The sequence below is a fragment of the Linepithema humile genome, chromosome 1 (genome assembly GCF_040581485.1).
Source record: "Linepithema humile isolate Giens D197 chromosome 1, Lhum_UNIL_v1.0, whole genome shotgun sequence".
In the NCBI taxonomy this organism is placed as follows: domain Eukaryota; kingdom Metazoa; phylum Arthropoda; class Insecta; order Hymenoptera; family Formicidae; genus Linepithema; species Linepithema humile.
Window position 1 is genome coordinate 3,183,998 of NC_090128.1, and position 22,007 is coordinate 3,206,004.

General features: G+C 41.5%; 3 protein-coding genes and 2 long non-coding RNA genes across 16 annotated transcripts; 2 read left to right on the forward strand and 3 right to left on the reverse strand.

Annotated features, from left to right (window-relative positions):
- The first annotated feature begins 142 nt into the window (after positions 1-142).
- Positions 143-10,918, forward strand: lig (lingerer). 8 transcript variants are annotated; one of them, XM_012370768.2, is made up of 15 exons: positions 143-338; positions 1,800-1,992; positions 2,266-2,629; positions 2,799-3,059; positions 3,254-3,462; positions 3,546-3,809; positions 3,900-4,217; positions 4,296-4,742; positions 4,831-5,025; positions 5,146-5,353; positions 5,507-5,709; positions 6,827-7,036; positions 7,117-7,242; positions 7,318-7,593; positions 7,690-10,918. In XM_012370768.2, exons 2-15 carry the CDS (start codon positions 1,867-1,869, stop codon positions 7,933-7,935), a joined length of 3,453 nt encoding a protein of 1,150 aa, XP_012226191.1. In that variant the 5' UTR covers positions 143-338; positions 1,800-1,866; the 3' UTR covers positions 7,936-10,918. The 8 variants fall into 8 exon arrangements, with proteins under 8 accessions (XP_012226191.1, XP_012226199.1, XP_012226195.1 ...); XM_012370776.2 differs by having other exon boundaries at positions 6,866-7,036; XM_012370772.2 differs by having other exon boundaries at positions 144-338; positions 4,296-4,736.
- On the reverse strand, positions 2,133-4,034 carry LOC137000563 (uncharacterized). The gene is made up of 2 exons (XR_010890839.1): positions 3,892-4,034; positions 2,133-3,812 (listed from the first exon to the last, which is right to left on the reverse strand). It is a non-coding gene; the product is annotated as an uncharacterized lncRNA (long non-coding RNA).
- LOC137000564 (uncharacterized) lies at positions 10,764-11,584 on the reverse strand. Its single transcript, XR_010890840.1, has 2 exons — positions 11,443-11,584; positions 10,764-11,015 (listed from the first exon to the last, which is right to left on the reverse strand). It is a non-coding gene; the product is annotated as an uncharacterized lncRNA (long non-coding RNA).
- Positions 11,557-13,686, forward strand: LOC105674461 (WD repeat-containing protein 13). The gene is made up of 4 exons (XM_012370777.2): positions 11,557-12,056; positions 12,127-12,800; positions 12,878-13,170; positions 13,244-13,686. Exons 1-4 carry the CDS (start codon positions 11,924-11,926, stop codon positions 13,488-13,490), a joined length of 1,347 nt encoding a protein of 448 aa, XP_012226200.1. The 5' UTR covers positions 11,557-11,923; the 3' UTR covers positions 13,491-13,686.
- LOC105674456 (uncharacterized) lies at positions 13,204-22,002 on the reverse strand. Of its 5 annotated transcripts, XR_010890792.1 has the most exons (10): positions 21,860-22,002; positions 21,438-21,580; positions 21,321-21,344; positions 17,648-20,841; positions 16,928-17,480; positions 16,635-16,850; positions 16,524-16,536; positions 16,199-16,322; positions 15,976-16,047; positions 15,819-15,888 (listed from the first exon to the last, which is right to left on the reverse strand). XR_010890792.1 is itself a non-coding variant. In XM_012370764.2 (9 exons), exons 1-9 carry the CDS (start codon positions 21,942-21,944, stop codon positions 15,362-15,364), a joined length of 4,938 nt encoding a protein of 1,645 aa, XP_012226187.1. In that variant the 5' UTR covers positions 21,945-22,002; the 3' UTR covers positions 13,204-15,361. The 5 variants fall into 5 exon arrangements, 3 of the variants coding, with proteins under 3 accessions (XP_012226187.1, XP_012226188.1, XP_067213489.1); XM_012370764.2 differs by lacking the exon at positions 16,524-16,536 and having other exon boundaries at positions 13,204-15,888; XM_012370765.2 differs by lacking the exons at positions 16,524-16,536; positions 21,321-21,344 and having other exon boundaries at positions 13,204-15,888.
- Positions 22,003-22,007: the final 5 nt, after the last annotated feature.

The window sequence follows — 22,007 nt, forward strand, 5'->3', positions numbered from 1 at the left end:
GAGCGCGTTGAACGAAATAAAATAATAACATGATTCATCTTCAGGCTCGATTTTCACATGACTTCTTTCATCACTACCGGAAGTAGGGGGATTCTGCTTCAGGCAGCAGACGATGTAACGTGGCGTGCGGATAGAGCAGTGCAGAGCAGTGTTCGTCAGTGTTCATTTTGTTTCGGTTGTCGTTCTGATCCACATCCTTGCGCATAGAGCTGTGATAAAGAGCGACGAAGCGGTGCTAGTTGTGCTGTTGAGGCACTGTTAGGTGCCTTGGTGCATCGTGGGAAGGGGGGCCTTTGCGGTCACGTGACCGAGCTGCGTTTTCGAGCGCACTAACCCAGGTACGAAAGCGAATTCGTTGTTTTTCTCGTGGTCTTTCGCGCGCCACGGCCCCAAGCGCCGAGGTGCCGTGAATCGTCGTACGTTTTTTGCTCGCAGTCGCGCCCGCTCGAGTACGCACACACCGCCTACGCATACGCCGTGAGTTATCTGAAAAAAAGATCCTTGCGCCTCGGCCATTCTGAGACTCCGTCGGGAATCCATGAATGCACCGCCGCGGCGATGGTTGACAATCCTTCCTTACGCAAAGCAGAAATGGCGTCCGGCCGTGCACATGGCCCTCTGAAAATATTTCTCGTCCGCGTGTGACTCGCATACATCGCGTGCCGCTCGTCCCGATAGCCTGCGTTCCGTTTCTGTACAGCGTGACCCGACTTCCGTTTATATACCGCCTTTCTTCGCTTCGCCCGCGAGGTGCCTTCGCAACCGTGCAACGCGGCGTGCGAGCGGCCTGACGACGCGCCCGACGAGGTGTTCTTTTTTTCCACAATTGAATTCTCCGACGCGCAACATTGAGATTCCACCGCCGAAATTTTCCCTGGGAAATTCCATGTACGACGCGTAAAGAGTTTCCCGCCGTGCCGACAATACTCGCTTGAGGCTCTTAAACATGCTCACTCGTGTTTCGACCGTTGATTTTCCTGACGAAATATCGTGGATCGTCATTAATCACATTGTTTTACGTATCGTCATCGAGCAGGAAGCAGTTCGGATTCTATCGAGACAATCGTCGAGGCGATAAGCGTTGATATTTTGTTTAACTTTCGTTATCGTCCCTGAATGGACTTTACATTCTTTATTTATCGTCGCTAGATGATCTTAACTTCGTATATTTTGTAAGCTTTTATGGGTATTTAAAAGCAGTTATTCACACAAAGGTTTTCTTTTTTTTTTTTTTTTTATGCATATCTAGAAATGAGAAATATATTAATTGTATAATATTTTATCAATTTGGTGTGCAAGCTTAAATTTTTAAAAATAATTTACCTTTCTTAATATTGCACATTAGTAATAACAAAGATATCTTTTGTGATACTTTCCTATGAAAAAAATTTTAGTTGTGTTTTATAAACTTACAAAGAAATGAAGTTTTATTTTTACATTAATTTTGAATTCATTTGGGATTTATATATAATTTAAAAATATAATTGATACGCATGAAAAACATAATTAGTTGGAAAATTAGTAACAAATACAAAGAATGTAAATGCACAGCTAGTATTGCGATAAAATTTGGAAAGGTGCTTTTATAATACCTGCAAATATAGCTTAATTTCTGATACTTAATTTATCTTGAAGGTAATAGTTATTGTTTTGCAAAGCAAGATATATGTGTGCTAGGGTATATTGCTCAGCTTCTTATTTCACCATACTTCTGCGATAACGAAAACAATGCATTATTAGAAATCACACAATTTAGTAGCTATAATTAGATCTGTAATGGCTAATATATTCTGTTTCAGATTGTAAATAGAGAGTGTACATAGTGTGATACTGTGAGTGCTTAGGTGTGTGGGATTTTAGTTGGCAATGAGCTCAAGCAACAAATCCCTGGTGTCCTCTGGTGGAAGAGGCACCAATAAAAACAAATCACAACAACACGGCAAATCAGATCATCAGTCTAAAACGGATTCGACAAAACATGACAAGGCCCAGGTTAGTATAATTAAGAATATTTGTAATGATATGTCTATAGAAACACTGCACTCAATATATTAAATAGCAGCAATCTATAAAACATTATTTCTCATAAAAAAATTTCAGTTTCTGTAAATAAATATGTATTTTCAACAAAATTTTCAATAAATATGTTTCTTTTATTTAAGCAGAGTAAAAGTACAGAGAACAAATACAAACATAGATAAATGCATATGTGACGTTTGTAATTCTAAAACATTTCTAAAATTCAATCATGTTTGTTTCATACAGCAAAACACAAATCAGATCCGGCACGCACAAATTATCGACACCAGAATGGCGGGAGGTGAGGACCCCCTTCTAAAGGAACGTATTAAGGAAGTCATGGCTATGACTCAACGTTCGGAAGACGCGGTTATCACGGCTCTGCATGACAGTGATGGTGACTTGGAGCGTGCTGTCAACGATCTTCTGGAAGGGGGACAAACAGAATGGGAGGTGAAAAAGAAGAAGCCTCGTCAGCCCAGCGGTTCCAAGCAGAATACGGATCAGTCCGGTGGTCAACAGGACAATGGCGACTGGGAAGAACGCCGCAACCAACGTAGCGGCGGTCCTCCGCGTATGCGAGGCCGTGCTAACCATGACAACCGTGGATGTACGTTTAATTATTTTCCTTAAAATTTTACAACACTATTCGAATTATTTAGCTATAAAAAGTTTTTTTTTATATTAGTTTATAGTTAAAAAGTCAATAGAGATTTCTAAGTCTTTAAATTATTTTACAATAAATTACAATTTGCGTAAAATTGTTTGTCCACAAATAGGGCGTGGGCGAGAAAACAAAGAGAACGAGAGAAACATGGAGGATGGTGTTCGCGATGGCGGCAGTTACAGCAGAAGAGGTAGGGGTGGACCAGGAAGATCAGGTCGCGGAGGTCGTGGTGGTGGTAGAAGTCTTGGACCTAGGACTTTTGCGAATCGCAATGACCCGTCGTCTACCTCCACTGCTCACAGCTTTAATCGTCCCATCGACACCTGGACTGGTAGCGAAGAACAGCAACAAAGTATTCAGGAACCAAAAATGGGTAAGTTTTATTCTATTGATTCCCTCGGACAAAATTTGTTTTTTTTTTCCTCTTCTCATCAAATCATGGCTGGATTTTGAACATTCTACGTTCTAACCCGGAAACAAGAAGCTCTGATTTGTACTCCCCACATGTACATTGTTCAATGCGTACAATTGAACATGTACATTAAATTACTGATAACGCATATCCAGATGCTTGGCAAAATTTGGAATCCACAGAAGATTGGGACAACGAGGAATACACGGGGTCTTTGGCAGATACCAAGGTCTTCACGCCGAGCGCGAATATCCTGGAACCTCCTCCTGCTCTAGAAGAACCAAAGCCTCAGGAACTACCGTCGACGCAAGCCGGTCAAGGTGTCAATCTCTCGCTGCTTCAGCAGGAAGTACGATCTTACAAAGTACCTAATAGCATTATTTCACATTGTTAATGCCTTTTCGCATGTTTCACACTTATATACACTTTTTCAAATGCAATTTGCAGGAACTACCGAAACTCTCTGAAATGTCTACGATGCAGCAGCAGAGTTTACTGCAGCAACAACCTCAACAACCGCAGCAACAGCAGCAGCCGCAGCCAACTGTATTAAGCTTACCGACGTTGCAGTTGTCACAGCAACCCAGCGCTATTAGCAGCGGCGTACTAACGGCGGCGCAAACTCAATATCTGACGCAACTCACTCAGCAGACGAGCGAAAGCTTAAAAGCGGCTGGGCAAACGTCGTTTTCATCGTCTGTATCCAGTCAGGTACTGCAATATTTTTACATTACATAATTAATCTTCTGACGCTAATGTTTATTTGAAATTTTTAATTGGTTCGTGTACTTACACTTGCAGCCTCAAAGGCAAGCAAAGCAACGTCCAAGAGTTCCTCCACCGTCAAAGATACCGTCGAGCGCCGTAGAGATGCCGGGTGACGCGGTGAACAGCGGAATGGGCTACCTCGATGTGCAATTCGGCGCGCTTGAGTTCGGCAGCGATTCGGGCTCCCTCGACGGTTCCGCGAATGAAAAATACAATTCGACAAATAGTACAATTCCTGGTGTGGACATGACTTCCGGTGCGAACGCTGTGAACACTGCCAACACGAGTAATTCACTCGATATTGAAACTACGCAAACTTCCACCGCACCCTTCAACGCCAGTTCTCAGATGGTAAGTTTCACTCTTGATGATCCCATTACAGTTTCGTTAACACGCACATCTTTCAATGTATACTTTATATATTTTTAGCTGTCGAATGCCGACAACCTGCCGGTGTCGAGTGACCATTCGATAAATTCCCAAAGCTTCACCGCTCGCGGAAGCAGTACTGGCCAAAGTTTGGACATAACTAAGCAAGACTTCACGTCGCAAGTCTCGCCTGGAAATGCACCGACGTACGGCGCGTCGACGACGTACCAGGCATCGCAGAAATCGTCCTTCCAGCCGTCAAGCGGCACGCCGAGCACTTACAACGCGTATTCGACGAATAGCCAATCTTCACAATCTACCTTCCAAACGGCGTCAGCCGCCAACACGAATAGTTACTCCGCGACAGCGACGGTATCGCAGGCGAGCTACAACTCGTCGACGTCGTTCCCGCAATCAAACGCGTCAACCTTTAGTCAGGCTTCTCCTTCCGCATCGGCGTCCGCGACTTCCGGTTATAATCAACCCACCACTAGTAGCCAGGTAATGGTACAAATCGATTTCAATTTTTTTTTCCCCCATAAAAATATTCAACAATGCTGAGACTATTTCTTGGAATAACTTATTCTCTCGATAGGTTTACCAATCCGCGAGCGGATATGTACCGGCTACGACATCACAATATCAAGCGCAATCCGTAGCTACTAATACTGTGTCGAACAGCAACGCTGGATATCAGGCGTATCAGCCCCAGGCTTATCAGTCTTCTGTGACGACGTTCACGTCACCGATAACGCAAAGTTCTGGTGCTTACCAGAGCGCCGCGCAGTCTGTAAGTATAAGTTACTATCGTGTATTTTTATCACACTTTGATTATGCAATAAAAATACAATTAAAAACTAGCGTTTTGTTGCGATGCAAGTTTTATAAATATCGAACTGATGCTTGACAGGTATACGCGAGCCCGTACGGCAGTTACGCCAGCCAGCCGCAAGCGGCGTCTCACAATCATAAGCTGAACAGCACCGCGACGAAGGACTCGCAATACGACAGCAGCGCGACGACGTCAAACAGTTCGCTCGCGACGACCAGCGCGCCGACGTTGGGTCTCACCTCGGCTTCCGTAAACAGTTCACAGACTAAAGTTACGAATTCTAATGGTTAGTAGATGCTTGGAAGCTTACTTGAAATCAGTTTAACAACATCTATCTCTATCATTGTGCGTCGTAGCTATTATGATGCTTACACATTTAACGATGGTGATATTGTTAGAAAAAATGAGTACAAAGTAGATACATATTCTGTTCGATTAGCTGTACCAAAAAGCACGTCGAGCGGCGTAGTGACAGGCAGCAGCGGTACCGGGAACATGACGGGCGGTGGTGCGGCCGGAAGTATGACTCCCATGCTGAGTCATCAGTACATCATGGGTCAGGGTGTGCCGTATGCAACCTTCCAGCAACCCGTGTACAGCTACGAGGATTTACAAATTGTGCAGCAGAGAATACCGCACATGGTCAGTCACTGCTCGATTCTTCATTAGTTCACTCGTTTCTCTATATTTATTCAGGTGTTGGGTTGCTGCGAGTGAAACGGTTGTTTTCGAAATTTAACCTTTCAGACTTTTAGACGGCGGAAAGTTCGCGTTATTAAGATTCGCCATTTCATTTGTAACAACCTGACACGAATATGCATTGTTCGGGGGTGACGCTTCTTCGAAGTAACGTACACAGACACAAAGCATGGTAGTTTGATCATTTGCCGTTTCGATCGCGCGCAATGCGCACTTGGAACGATCGGTCCCCACTGGTGTGCTGCTTCGAAGCGCGCTCACTCCACTCTATGTTATTATTATATGGTACGAAGATTGCCGAGGTAATCGTTTCTTTATTGCTTGGTAGCTGCTCCTGATTCCAATATTTTTTCTACGATTTCTCAATCTCCTCTGAATGCCTTCACGATGAAAACACACACAATTCTTATTTATAGTGTGCCGTTCATGAAACAATTACGGTAGTAAAGACAGATCGGGTTTTCAATACTTCATGCAGAAAATAGCTGGGAGAAGTATCATATCTCTCTCTCTCTCTCTCTTTCTTTCTCTCTTGGAAACTAAAGCTTATTGGAAATTTAGATGCTTTAGCCACGAGATTGTTTCGACTTCCGATCTATCTTGACTCGTTTCCTTCTTCTCTGTCTTGATTAAATTTAGGCTGTACACGAGTGATGTTGCGTGTCTGAGACTGTATGAAGGTAGGCGTGGTAATGTGGTGAAAGTGGTTGATGAAAGTTGTATTATATATTTTGTAGCTAGTCCTTTTTACTTGGGATATTTTAGACTATATGAATATTGGGCGGCGAATGAGCGAATGACGGAGCGATGAAGTTCGTGCATAACACGGTCACATGTGCATTCTTTCGTAGCTCGATCTATCGCGAATGACAATTCCAGCCGGATATGAGTACCTTGATATCTTTTACATAGCAAGATCTAGATCTCCAACCAAACCGCATGTTTACTTGTCCCCAGCCCGGTACGCGTAGAGAACTTAGACGTTAGTTAGCCTTCTTGTATTTGGAGTACACAGTGTATGCATGTAGTTTTGTGTTTGGCCTCCCTCACTAACGTGCAGCCAACTACTGGTTACTATGACGCGGCGCTGGGCTATCAGACAACTGGTCCCGCTACAAGTCTCGGTGGTGGCAGAGGCGACGCGCTCTCCGCCGTGCAGGGCGTTCAGGGTGTCCAAGGGGTGCAGGGAGCGTATACCAGTATTAGCGACGCCAGATTTGCCAGAAACGACAGCAACGCGTCTCCAGTTCCTTCCACGATGTCGCAGCAGGTGAGGGACAAGATCGCGATCGAAACGATCCGCCCCGCGTGAAACGCGATGCGCGAAAACTTACTGGAGTTCTTTTGCAGACCGCCACGCAGCATCAGCAGCCGATGATGAATCCCACACTCCCTCCAGGATACGCATACGCATTTACGTACGGCAGCGGCATCATGCCGGGAGGTTTTCAGTACGGAACTCCCGCCATTTATCCGGTAGATTTCGTGTTTTTCTCACACTTTATTCCAGTTAACGAGCTGTTTCTCATACCGAACCGATTTGCATTGTAGCAAATAGCTACGGCCGGCAATGCTGGCACGAATAGCGGCGCGTACAGTGCTAAGCCTGGTAGCTACGGGTCTGGCTACGGCGCTGGCGCGAGCTACGACGCTTTGGCTTCCGCTGGTCCGTCCGGCGAGTACAAGGGCGCTGGTAGCAGTTACACCGGCACCCAGACCGGCAAGACCGGCACTTCCACGGGAAACACTAACACCGCTGGCTCCTCTGCGACGGATATCAACGCCACGATGTATGCCAAGAGTCACGTGGCTCTCAGCAAAGTAAACGTATGTTGTTTTTTTTTTTTTTTCAGACAACGAACGACGAATATCTGTATGTTATACAGATCTTTCCTTCAATGGACTTTCTTTACTTTATTGCAGTCTTACGAGAAACAAACTTTCCACTCGGCTACTCCGCCGCCGTTCGGTCTCACGGGCAACCAAAACGCTGGCCTGCCTGGTGGTTACGGTGCGCCACATCTCTTCATACCGACGATGGCGCATCAGTTGCACCAACCGCTCCATCAAGACGGCAGCAATAGTACTCAGAGGTCCAACACGAGTTCGCAGAACAAACCTCAAACAAAGCCTGGATATAGTCCTAGTTACTGGACCGGAAACAACTAAAAGAACAGTTTGGACTTGATGCGACGTCTTGCTAGAAATAAAATTGCTTACTATTGTTAAATTAATTCGGGAGAGAAGTAAGATATTTTATATCTAGTGTATACAGAATCAAGGATGTGAACAAACGCAATATCTTAACAGGGATGTGATTAATAACTTGCTGTCAGAGAAATATTTATAAAATTTCGCAGTTTCAAAGTACATATCCATCGATGGGGCGAGGCAATATATTTGTGACAAATTGTCTTTTGTCTATTATTTGTATTTTATTAAAAATAAAAATAAGGCGTAGCAATAATAAATAAAAAATTTGCTAATCTTTCACGATAATAATCTAATTTTTCTCGTCATTAAGTTAGCACATTACTTCGTTTAATCAATCATTGAATGATATGAACTTGGAGGAGTGAATACTTTTATAAATGTTTCTTTTAATGGCAGATTAATCTTATTGCTATTAAGATGTTGCATTTGTTCTCGTTGGTTCTGTGTATCGGATATCAAGTATCTGACTTCTTTCCAATAATAGTGAAGGATTTCTTTTTTTACTGGCAAGATGTTGCGTTTACTTTTGAAACTTGAACTGTATAATATAACCGAATGTGAGCTCAAAATAGGTTGTTCTATTTACTGCTGCAAATCAGAGAAAAAAAGCATCTGGTATTGCATATATGTATGCAATATATATATGCAATTATTAACTCGGTGCTTCCTTCTATGATTTGCAGTAGTAACGGAACAACCAAATTTGACCTATTTCAGTTATGTTATATAATTTATATTATTGTTTTATTTGTTCGGTTCAGCGCACTCGCAATCTTCTCCAAGAGACTGGCATGGAACGCGATACCACATGAAATAATTTCTTGCATTTTATGCGACGGTATATGTGCAAATCTTGTATAATTGCATATTCTTTATAACTGTAAATTGCGCTCGTGCCAAAAGAAATTATAGCGTTTGCAATTGCGGTGATCGAGTCCACAATTGGTCAACCACCATCAATTGAGTTTTGTATCAGGTTTTCCTTCTGTATATGACAGTGCAATTTTGAATGTATTGTATTGACAGCGAAAAGGGTAATGGTGCGTTTCTAGATTGTTTTCTTTTCTCTTTTGTATAATGTAAACGCAAATGTGTAACGCACATTGTAACTTCGGAGATTCCGATGGAATAAATATAAATTCAGTTTATCACGATCGTACGAAAAAAAATGATCGGATTTACGTTTTACTACGTCGAATTCTCCCGAGTTATAACTTGCGTGAGAATCTCACATTTAAAATTAAAATTTAAAAAATTGCTATACTTTTTGTTTTTTATTTGTTTAATGATTTAGATTTAGAAACATCGTTACTTTAGCTCCTATCAATAATGGTTTCTTCTTTTATTACAATTATTATGAAAAAGGTGCAAATGTCGTTTATTGTTGCTGCCAAACGTCATCGTGTTGGTCACAAATCTCACTGATCTCTCAACTTGATCGCTGAATTTTCAAAGATTGTGGATTCAGTGGATTCTTGGAACTTTTCAGACATAAATAAGGAGCTGAATCTACGATCGTAACAATTTACAAAATTAAAATATTTAAATAACATCTAATAATCCTATTTAGTTCTTCCACTGCTTAAAAGATAGCAGTATATTTTTTCTTAAAGCGAAATGTTTGTGAAAGTGATAAAGATTTGAAAGAATTTCAACAATAAATAATTGTTTTATTATCTAATGATAGATTTAAGTTAAAAATATATTTGAAAATCTGGCAATTAAAAGTTGAACGATCAGTAAGAATATGATACGAACGTAAAGTAACGATGTGTGGATGGTAATAATGAGCACATTTTTTAATCGTTTTTATAATTGCGATAAAAAGAGAAGCAATTATTTATTCCGTCTGGTGTACACATTCATTAATATTGCACTATTTACGCCGATGAGAAATGCGACCTGTACAGTCATATGCATATTGACCGGAAATAATACATTGACCAACACGGAACACACATATTTTGAAAACATACTTTACACATTTTTGCATTGTGAATAATGAATGATCGCAGATAATCCTTCGGTGAGAAAAAAAAACTAATGAAAAAGATAAAAGTGAAAACAACGTACGTCGAACGAGCGAAAGAAATGTATGTGAAGCGTTTTCACAAAGGTGCTGTGAGAATTGTTACAATTTGCGCGTGTACGATAAACGATGAAGAAACGATGTTTCTTCTAGCACGAATGGACAGACGGACCGACAAAGCTTTACCGAGTATCGCTAAATGTAAGCGAAAAGTAAATAGTTGTAAGTAAACTCTCGTTAGTCGACTGCATATATATAAATATATAAATACATAAACTCGTATAAATGCGATAATGAGTAGGATGCGTTTTGAAGAACTTGGAAGACCAAAATGTAGATTAGCTTCCTTTTTTTCGGAGAAGAGTGTAAATCTGTACTCATGAGCTCTCTCTCGAGAGAGAAGTCGGGCTACATTGTCTTCGCCGTAGTCCCGCGAATGTGGACTACTAAACCGCTCATTTCTGATACACGTTTTGAATATGCATACGGCCGGCACCGATGGAGGAACGAATTGGTGAACCGGCCAAGAGAAAATCAAGTAACATTTTCGTTCTATCTTAGTGTATGTTTTAGTCGATTCGCACTCCCCCTTGTATACTCGAATCAATTTAGGACAAGATAATATAAGTGTAATGTATAATGGAAAGTAAGGGGAAAATATGCAAAATATAGAAGAAATGGAGGAAAACAAAAAAAAGAGATAAGATTCTGAGTAAGCACGTTTGTTCTCATAACAATTATTATACATTAATAATTTTTGTATTTTTGTCAAATATTAACCGATTGAAACGAGAATGCAAAATGCATTAAGCCACTATTGCTACTATATAATTAATAATAATAATGATAGCTACTGTGTATAAATATGGATATATAAGAATAAATGTATTAAAGAAGTCTTGTGATTTACATACCCATGGTGCAAACTTGTATTTCGCTTCTACATTTAACGCTACATTCCTAGATTTTTCCAAGTATTTTTTCCCAATTATGTTAAAATCCTTTTCTGAAACCATTATAAAAGTTACAAAATGCCTGCTTGTCATATTTGTTTATTTTCAAATTTTAGAACATTTCTTGAACATGTTTGTGCAAAACGTAATCTCTTTGTGGTTTGACGTAACATCAGATTCTTTATAATGTATTATACGATTTACAATTATAATGAGTAATTCTTGCTGAATCAGCAGATGATACTTCAAAAACAATTTTTAATATAAACGCTTTTAATTTAACGCTGTTAATTTTGTTAATACAAATATTTGTTATATGTGTGTAAAATAAATTAATATTTGAGCAAAGGCGTTAGAAATTTAATTATAGATCTTCAAAAATTAGATTCATGTAAAACAGAAAGTTAATGTGTAAATATAAAGAAAAAATATTTTAATTTTTGTTTAAATATTTAAATTTGCAACTTTACTACGGTTTACCTTATATTCTGTGTTTTTCCTCTTATGAAGATGTTTTCTTAATACTATGCCGGCCCATCGGAGTTCAAACTACTCTTGCAATGCTCTTGAAATTAATTTCAGTTCTCAAACATAACCTCAAAGAAATTGAAGCAAACTGACGGTTGAAAAGAATAATTAATCGAATGTTATAGATCAATGGTATCTGAAAGTGCGTTCTTTAACGATGTTTAATATTGAAAAAACTACAAATAAAAATAAAAAATTGTTACGTAAACAAACATATTTGAAACCACCAGAAACAGTATATATTATTCACAAGTGATGCATATTTATTAATTAAATAAAAATGTGAATAAAAAGAATATGTTGGTAATATTCTTTTTATTTTGCTTTACTTCTGACAGTATTGTTTACACGAATCTCTTAACAAAAGTTATTAAATTTGCCAATATATGTATAAATTCGTGAATTTTGAAATGGAATTCAACAATATTTACCAATGACAGAATCACAAAACAATATTATTGAAAGCACATCGCAAAAAATGGCTACTACCTGGCATCAACAAGTGTTTGCACTCGATGCAAAATACAATACATTGCGAGCTAATAAACTACCTAATCCTAGTTTAGGTATGTTTTATTTGTATCATATTTTATTATCAAACTGATCAGTTTTAATATCTATGAGATTTTATTACAGGTATGTTATACATTCGTCGAAGGAATCAGCTGCTCCGTGAAAAACTATCCAAAGATCCAGAAATTGGTGCACAATATCTGAAATTGAGATCAGAATTATTACATCGGCGTTACGGAGAGAGGCAAGAGCAGAATAGTGTGGGAAGTCACACAATCAGCGAAGAATCATCGGAAAACAAAATAAAGCACCACCTTGTGCAACGAAAATCAACAGCAGAGAACTTTGCATTTGCTGGAGTCCATCATGTTTTTGATCAGCACAAGACGGCCGTAACAATGCTCAAGTTTGCCAACAACGACAGATCCAAATTGTGCTGTGCATCACTGGACGGTACACTGTCCATATGCGAGGTCATAAGCACATCTCCGAAAGTAATCGCTCTCTTGGAAGGTCATCGTAACGGCGTGACTGCACTCGATTGGAGCATTAGCAACGATCTGATAGTTTCCTCCTCTTTGGATGCAACAATAAGGCTTTGGAGAGTATGCACAGACGCAGAGCCGGTTTGCTTGCGAGTAGTGAATGACCAACAACGAGCAGAGGTTTTATGCTGCAATTTCATACCTGCCAATAATAATTTAATAGTAGCTGGCAATTCTCAGGGATTGATTCAGATCTCGAACGTATCCACCGGCATATATACACGCGGCGGATCTTGCAAGATTGGTGGAAAGGTCGGTATTTATTCTTGAGAAGAAAAGTAATAATACGAGGAAAAGTTTATACCTAAATTATCATGCAATATTTCTAGATTCTTTCCCTCGCATGCGAGGGCAGCGGTGGTTCGGTGATCTGGGCCGGCAATGACAGAGGTGTTATAGTGTCTTTCCGATTGGAACCTGGCATAGGACGGCTGACAAAGTTGCAAAGAGTACAGGAGACCGGTGGGATGATAACTAGTCTTTCTTGGCGCTCCTGGCTATCCAAGGATGCGCCTTGGGCAGCGTTGCTGGTGAGCAGCGCGTGCAACGCCGTATTATTATATCGCGTTGCGGACAATCACGGTTCTTTATGCTTCTGGAGAAAGTACCCTGTCAAGCATAGGTATTATTTTATCGTAAAAAAAAAAAAAACTCGTTCTCACTTCAACGTTTTTATTCAACATGTTTTTTCGTAGGCATTATCCATTGAGATCTACCTTCTGCCCACAAATGGGCGCGTCTTTAATAGCCACTGGATCGGAAGACGGGGCTATTCATCTGTTAGATTCAGCGAGGGAGGGAAAAGCCGCAAGAATCAATCGGCTGCACGGTCACGCAACGCCTACATTAGCTTTATCGTTTAATTATGATGAGTCTCTATTGGCATCCGCGGATCACGACGGTCTGATTATTCTATGGCGCAATCACCAACGTCATTTGTGAAGTATTACTGCGTAGAGCATTCATTAAACTAAAAAATTAAAATAAAATTTATATTTCTCGTAGAGATTCTGTAGTTCTAAGACAATTTAGTAAAAAATAATATAATACAATATCAAGAGTGTAGTATAAAGTGCGATGTATAAAGTTGTACATAGATTCATTCAGCGTAAGATAATAAAGATGATTTTAATATTAACACTTGTGTATATCAAAGTAAAGCTATCTACTCTTGAATAAAAATATAAAATTCCTAAATTAGATAATCGTAGAAAATAAGGGCATTTGAAAACACGGTTTGATGAAATAGACAGTTTCTTTTTCTGTATAACAATATATTAATTGTTCTCTATCTTATGTCATAGTGAGCACAAAGCAGTATCAGTAATAATAGGTGTAGTAATAGCGAGAGACGTGACAGCACTCGCTGTCAATGAGTGCTACGACAGCAGTGATTTGTTTGCATATCTTCTCAGTGTCGCGCATACTTGTGAAACAATAGTGGCACAAATACCCACGCAGCTTTCATTGGACGTTAAAGCTATACTTACACGTTTCGATACTGTTTCATTGATTCGTTCTAGCAGTCTCTCTGTGTCCAATATGAATAATTATACAACGAGGTACATTATCGCAAAAAACAAATACTTGTAAAAATTTCTCTAAAACGGTATTTGCGAGCATATATTTATCGCGCGAGTACTTTAGATCTATTTTAGAAATATCTTTTACAGTGAGATATCGAATTGTATTGACGATTATTCGTATGTGTCGCATACTTTCATACGGTATTTAAGCAAAGAATATGCCATAATTGCGTCGAGTTATGTATTAGAGTAAAAGTGAGTGAGATTTGATACTTCCGTTACATCACTATAGAAAAGAAGATTTCTGATCTTGCATCACGTATCCGAGGAAACAAATCGGATTGTCAGATTCTCGCTTTGGAACGATATGCGCGAAACGCCAACTCAAATATATTTGAAATTCATCACGAGGATTCGTCTTCTTTCTTCAATATAAAACAGATCGATATACGCATCGCATTTTCATCACAGATCTAATGAAAGTAAAAGTCTATCGAGATATCGTGTATACATCGTGTAGAAAATTAGTCGTGCAAGTACAATATTTTCATGTTCATCGTCGAGAGTCTTCATAAGCGGAACGGTGCGTCCCGTATACTTTCCTGTACAATACTTTGATAATAGAGAGCAAATTTGTTAATAATATTGAATTAATATCGAGAGAAACGCGTGATAATAAGTGTTGAGTAAAGAAGAAAGAATGGACGTGCAAAAACGATTCACATGTCCCTTGTAGAGGAGTCATAAAAATAATCGTGTCATTCTACATAGGCACTACTGCTCATTTATAACGATTACGCTACAAACAATAACTATTTACACGCGCGATGCGAATTGTTCATCGTGATTTCGATGTAGCTTTCTACAAATCGATTGTCTAGAATTAATATTTCTGTGTCCGCTTTTTTACAATACGAGCTTTCACTCGTTCAGTTGTCATTCTTCTCTATCGTGACTAAATTGTCACGCGAGAAACAGCTTTATTGATGATATAAAGCCGACACTATCTATATATATATTGACACATTTTCGTACTTACTATAGAACAATTTATAGAACATCTTCGAAGATCATTTAGACAACCGATCGACTTGTAGCTTAGCATCCTAGCTACATCTTTCGTTATGTACATTTGTTCGAGATTCGTGTTACAATAATCTCGTCGATGACAATCATCGGATCGCGTTAACGAGGAAAATCACCGCATTCTCTCACGACGAGATTGTTTCGGACGGATTTGGGCTACACTGTCTTCCATAAAACTCCGTTACAGACTTTAGTCTCGTATCAGTCACGAGCTAAAACACTACACTTCTCGGTGGGCTCCGGCGTCTCCTGACTATCACACTGAAAAACTTTATGAGAAGATGGACCGTCTCGGGCATCTTCGTGAGGCACCTTTGGCAACGTGGCATCGTCATTCATTGGACTCGATGGGATACATTGGTCTTGCGCGGCAACGTTCTCAATAAGTTGAGACTCGTGGTTTTCTTTAATGTCTAGTTGCTCACCGTCCGCATGCGATTGTTTCACAGGAACGAACGAAGTGGACGGCGTACCGTTCGACGATATTAGATTTAATTTCAAACGATCTCTAGTGTGTCTTAATTCTCCTAATTGATGCTGCTGACATTGTTCATATTCGTTCGTGAAGTCCACATTATTTTGCTGCGGCTCCTGCCCGTCTACCTCATCTCGGTCATCGGACAAGGAAATTGCGCTCGCACCCGGGAAGAACTGGCTCACGTACTTACTTTCGCCAGTTTGAAACTGGAAGGGTCGGTTCGAACTGGTCACAAAGAATTCTTCGTTCCCTGCGGCGGAAATAAATACATTGTGTCAGACAAATAAAAACATACGTACATTGCATAAGAGTGTTATCTCAGTAAATTAATACGCACCAGTATGATTGGCGTCGTCGTAATCCAAAGGATATAAATCCAATCGTGGCTCATCCATCATTTCTTCCCAATCTAACATGGAATATCAGATTTTTATTCGAATCAAAATATTTTTATCTGATGTTTTTACTTAAAAAAATATATATATACAGACAGAAAATAGTTTTCAATTTTCAGAAATTTTTATAATTTATATAGTATTTATGATGTGCGAAAATAGTACCAGAATAGGACGTTGGTTCGGAGTTGGTGGTACTATCCGCTTGACTGTCCGGCAGCGTTTCCTTCGGATACTCGTACACGCAATGGTAGCGTTGCTTCTTGAACCATACACTCTTCTTTTGATCCTGAACAAATGGTACACCATTAGTGCGTAGAATTTGTAGAGAAATACGTATCTAAGCTATGTATCTATATTTAGCGGATATCTAGCATGGTAGGTTTGTAAAAAGCGCGCTAAATACCTCTAATTAAATCTGCAAGGGAAAGTCACGCGAGAGGAATGTTAAAACTACATGCATTGCTCTGTACTTAAGTAATCGACACACCTACCAACTCATCCTAGCGGCAACCGAAAGAGGAAGAAAAACGTTATTAATATCTATGCGACATGTGGATGCGAATCGTTTTGCATACAGCGCATTTGCATCTGTATTTACCCCAGATTTTAACGTTTTGTCCGGAGACCTCAATGCCGAACGGTGAGGCGCTAAAGCGGCATTCCAGGCCGAAGGTGTGAACTCCTCCTCCTCTTCTTCATCTTCGCCTTCGGCACCCAATTCCTCCTCTAACTCGACACTCGTCGCCATACTCGCTTCGTCGTTGTTTGCGGTACTTTTGACTCGTATCTGTTCGATATGTGGCTCGTTGTATCTCTGCAAGTTTGAACGAGAGCGCAAACTTAGACCGAAATTTCGAGGAACGATTTTAATTCGCACATTCGCGGATTTACCTTCCAAACAAATTCACCGGAACTAGAACTGTTATCCTCGTCTTCTTCCTCTCCCTCTTCGTTCTCCTCCTCCTCTTCGTCCTCCTCTTCGTCTTCATCCTGGCTGCAACATTCGCGTTCACTGGCAAAACTCGTCGACATTAAGTCATCTTGCAACGGCGAGGGCAACGGTAAAGGCAACGGGAAGGACGAGGGCAACTGCTGCCATTTGGATTCTTCCTCAGGGCTCGGTAACGGCGCGCCTCCGCTCATCTTGACGATGCGCGATTTATCCTCTAATGGACGTGTGGCTGAACAAGTGAAATCTAAATTTTCTTCTTCGGATAAATCGCCGTTTGTCGTGTCCCGATCATCGTCCTGTAATCGTTCTCCCAATCCTTCCAGTAATATCATTTCATTCGTACGAGTGTCGACTAACAGTACATCTTCCGACGGCACAGATTCCCTCGAAGCAACGGATGCCTCTCTGGAGTTTGACATCAAAGACTCGGAAGTGACGGTGCTTTCTCGCTCTTCTAAGATGGGACTAAGCGGTGTTCCATACACATTGTATCTGGATAACAGAAAAGTTGCATATTACATTAACACATTTAATATAAATATTTAATTCTTTTATAAAGTATAACAAATAAATGTATTTCTTAATTTTATAAAATATTTACACTAGTTGATTTATTGATTATTTATTATATTTATTATATAATAAGAACCTAACCTTACCTGATCGAAATATCTACGCCTCCGCTCATTTGATTGGATGGATCGTCGCTGTCATCGTCGTCCCAACGTTTGCCATACACATCGCAGGGGATAGGAAGGTTCTCATCATCATCGTCGTCGTCGTCGTCATCGTCGTCGTGTCGTTCCAGAGATTCCACAATATGCATCTGCGCTTGAGGCAACTTTTCCCTGAGCTCGTTACGAATCGCCGTCACGAATTCTTCCTCCATGCCGAACGACACGTAGGAATTGTCGCTACGCAGGCTCACCGTCGAACTGTCCTCGTCCTCATTTTCGTAATCTCCCTGCGAGTACTGTTCCGAATCTCGGTATATATTATAAGTACTCCTGTCGGATCTCGAGATGGTTTCCGCTTCCGAGTCGTACGATGGATGAATATTATCTTCGGCCTTAAACTCTTGCACTTTCTCAGGAGTCAAACTCTTTGCTTCCATCTCGATGATTGTTTCCGTTATATTTTCACGTCTCTCTTCATATCGACACGGACTTGTCTCCGCATCGGTTATTTCTGTCGAATCAGAACTGATAATATCAATTTGTTTACTTTCTAAATCATTTACCTTCGCAGAAACAAGATTTGAATCGGAAACATTCTGTTTCAAGGGCGAAAGGTTTCTTTCTATGTTTGATGCGGAAGTTATACTTTCCGTTATACTTTCAGGACCAGCTGGGGTAGCGTAGTATTCTGCATCGAGAATATTATCCAGCTCGAAAAGAATTTGGAACGGCTCCTCCTCGGGATACGATGATTCTGAAATTGGAGCCGCGGGTAAGAGATTGCCAGACGTCGGACAGATCGCTTCCTCTTCCTCGCAGGACTCTTTATCTCGAAAACCAGAATCGGAACTCTGCTCGTCGTCCGGCGTGGACAATTGTTTTCTCTCCTCCTCGTCGTCATTTGGCAACGATTTTTGCTCCAACTCCGCGTTCTCTATTGTAGAAAAGTTTTCGTCGTCGGCGGTATAAATCGAATAGGCGTTACAAAAGTTCGCGTCCGGTGTAGATACGGCAGTCACAGTGACTTCCGGCGCGCCGGCGTTGCTCTCTTTCATCGATGCGTCTGTGTATTCGTTGAATTCCGCCTCGTCCGTGAAGCCGGGTACTTTATGCTCTAAAGCGGAGTCTAATGCGTGATTCCAGAGTAAAACGTCTACCGTGTTCTGTTGGTCGGCTTCGATATCGTTTGAAACTAAACGATTAGGAGCATCATTGTCCTCCTTGTTAACGAAGGGCGCATCGCGCGCCTCGCGATCCTCCCTCTTCTCCACTTCTTCAACAGAGGACGTTTGGTCAGGTACATAGCGGAGAAGAGGAAGGTCCGGGTCTCCCTTCGACAGTCTTAGTACGTGCCTCTCGCCGCCGCGCTGCGTGCTATCCGCGCTCGCACTCGACGACGCACTGTTGTCGTTCTCGACGGCTGCTTTTCCCGCGCTGTCCAGAGACAGCCGCAAAATCGGCATCTGACACTGATCCATGGTCAGCGTTAAGAGTTTCGGCCGTTCTAGATTCTCCAGCGACCTGACTTTACCGGCGGCGTTGCTCGGCAAGGGGTCGCGCAGCTTCTTCAATGCCTCGTCGAACTCATCCGCGGGCACGGTGTGCCTGAGGTCGCTGTCGCTACCGGTCTTCTTCACGCTCTTCTCCGTCGTTTGGGCCCCCATCGACCACTCCGCGTCGGAATCCGGATCGATATGTACAAGCACCATCAGATCTGTCACGGACTTGGACTTCTGCTTCACTTTCTCTGTATATACACCCTGCTCGATCCGGCCCTTCCAGCTCTCCTCCTCGGTTTCCGAGCCGGACTCCGCAAACACCGTAGCAGCAGTCTTCATTCCGGGAATATTTTTCACCTGCTCCCCGGGTCCGAGGCGAAACGAGGACCGCAATGTGTCCGTCGTCTGCGCGTCGTCCACGATGTGAGTCCAGTAGTCGGAATCGATGCTACCGCGCAGATCCTGCAAGCTGGCGCTTCGCTTGCCGGCGTTCGCGCGTAAACTCTCCCACCGTTGCTCGAAATCCGCGTGTGCCGAGTGCTCGTGCGAGAACATCTGCCTCACGTCGTCCAGGGAGGGCCTGTCCTTCGCGCTCACGTTCAAACACAGGCGAGTTACTTGACATATATTCAGAGGACAGTTGGTGAGATAACTTTGCAGGAGCCGCGTGCCATTTGGCAGAAACTGATTCTTCAACGATAGAATCATCTGAATGACTTGCTCGTCGTTCATATCGTTGTAAGGTCTCTCACCCCAGCTGGCAATCTCCCAAAGAAGAACCGCGTAACTCCACATATTTGCCTGCGGCGTGATCTCCTGTGTTTCGATCGTCGTGTCGGTGCAGTTCAAACTTTCCGGCGCGGACCATCTAATGGGCAAGGCTCGGTCTGCTATGATGTAATAGTCCTCGGGATATTTCTCGACACCGGTACCGTAATCGCCCAGCTTAGCCGACAGGTCGGGCGCGACCAGGCAGTTTCTCGCGGAAAGATCCGTATGCGCGAAACCGTGGCTGTGCATGTGCTTCAAGCCGGACGCGATCTCCATTGCGATTCTTATGGGAACGTTCTCCCTCGCGAGCGCTTCCCTCGATTTCACATCGCGGTTAGATAGCAAGAAACCTTTTAGATCACCAGCCGGACACGACTCGAAGAGCAAGAGGTACGGATCAGTTTCCAAGCAGAAGCCGAGCAAGGCTAAAACATTCTGATGGCGCAGCTTCAAGTACGGCGTGGCCTCGCCAAGAAACCAGGCCTTTTCTCTGGTAGTAGCTTCTTCGGTGAGAATTCTCACGACTACACCGCCCGATTTCGATACACCCTTCGATCGTTCCAGATCCGCCCGACCCTCGACAACCTTTCCGAACCATCCGTGACCTATTTCTCTGAGGTACTTGAGTTTTTCCCTTGGGACGTAAAGTTCATTGGAGTTGAACCATTCGCTGCATGGTTCCTGCAGAATGACGTGTTCTGCATCCTGATCTTCGTTGCGCGGCGCTGACAATGGTACCGCTTTGTGCGTTGGAGTGGTTCTAGCGCCAGCCACAATACTGTCCACAGGTAAAGGTTCAAATTGGACCCTCTCGGAAATAGCTAACGTCCTAGAGGCATCCAATTCCAATCCTTCGACGGATCGATCAAGCGTACTCTCTTGTCCTATACTTCCGTCCTTGAATTCCTATAATGATAACAATACCATTTCACATGTTTTCTCATCGTTGTTGCTGGTTATGTTTCGTTGTTGTGAAAATAAAAATGTATCACATTACACATGCTAATTACTAATCTCTAGAGAAGAATCGAGAAACTAAGGATATGCTTAATATTTGTGAAATAAAAATAATTAAACGATCTCTTTCAGTTTCAACAAAGTGTTATCGATGTTAAATTATAAAAAAAACTAGCCCTACAATACTACATGGCTGTGTAAAATGTGTACTAATAGCAAAGACTCTATCCATAAAACTTTATTAGATGTATTTTAATGTAAAAAATATAATTCTTATATTATGTATTTACAGAAGAATATGTGTGAATAACAGTTTACATAGACAGAGTCTTTAGCATTTTTAATAGTTCAACACATTAATTTTGTTTATGTTCTCATCTAATTGATTATATGGAAAAAGTGTAAAGAACCTGCAACATCAATGTTACCTGATTGCATTTTTCTGCTTTGTCCTATAATTAAAAAATGCAGAGACTGGTGTTAGAGCTGTAAAGCAATGACGTCGTTCTTTCTATTTTAAGTGCGTAAGGGTGTTCTCAAACTACCTGAAATCCCTTAGGTCTTCTGTGCCTCTGGCAACAAAGGCATCCGGCCAAAGTCAGCGCTGTGGCGGTAACACTTGACAGAGCAATCGCGTAACGTAACCAGTAGTGTTCCCATTGTGAGGAAGACCGAGTATGTGGTGAATCTACAATAATAACAAAGTTACTTAACATTTGCTCCAAAATATTCAAAAACTGTTGTAAAACTAGTGTCAATTGCGGTTTAATTGTCTTTTTTTTTTACATAATAAAAAAAAGGAAGTGGAGGAAGATTAATACTCCTCTATCTATAAAATACTGCATATGTACATGTATATGTGTACATAAATATAGAATTTAAAAATAAAAAAAGGATTAAACTGTAATTAAATAGGGTCGATATTTATAGTAGCAGCTTTTACACGCGATGAAAACCCAATGTCTACCTGTGAGAAGCGACGAAGGTACAGGGTAGGCTGCGATCATCGGTAGACCCACCCAAAACAGCCAGCATGCCCGTAGGTTCCGCATCGCGTATGCAGTTCCTTATCGTCCGTGTTCTCGGCGTGCTTGACCTAAGTCATTCTCGCGTTT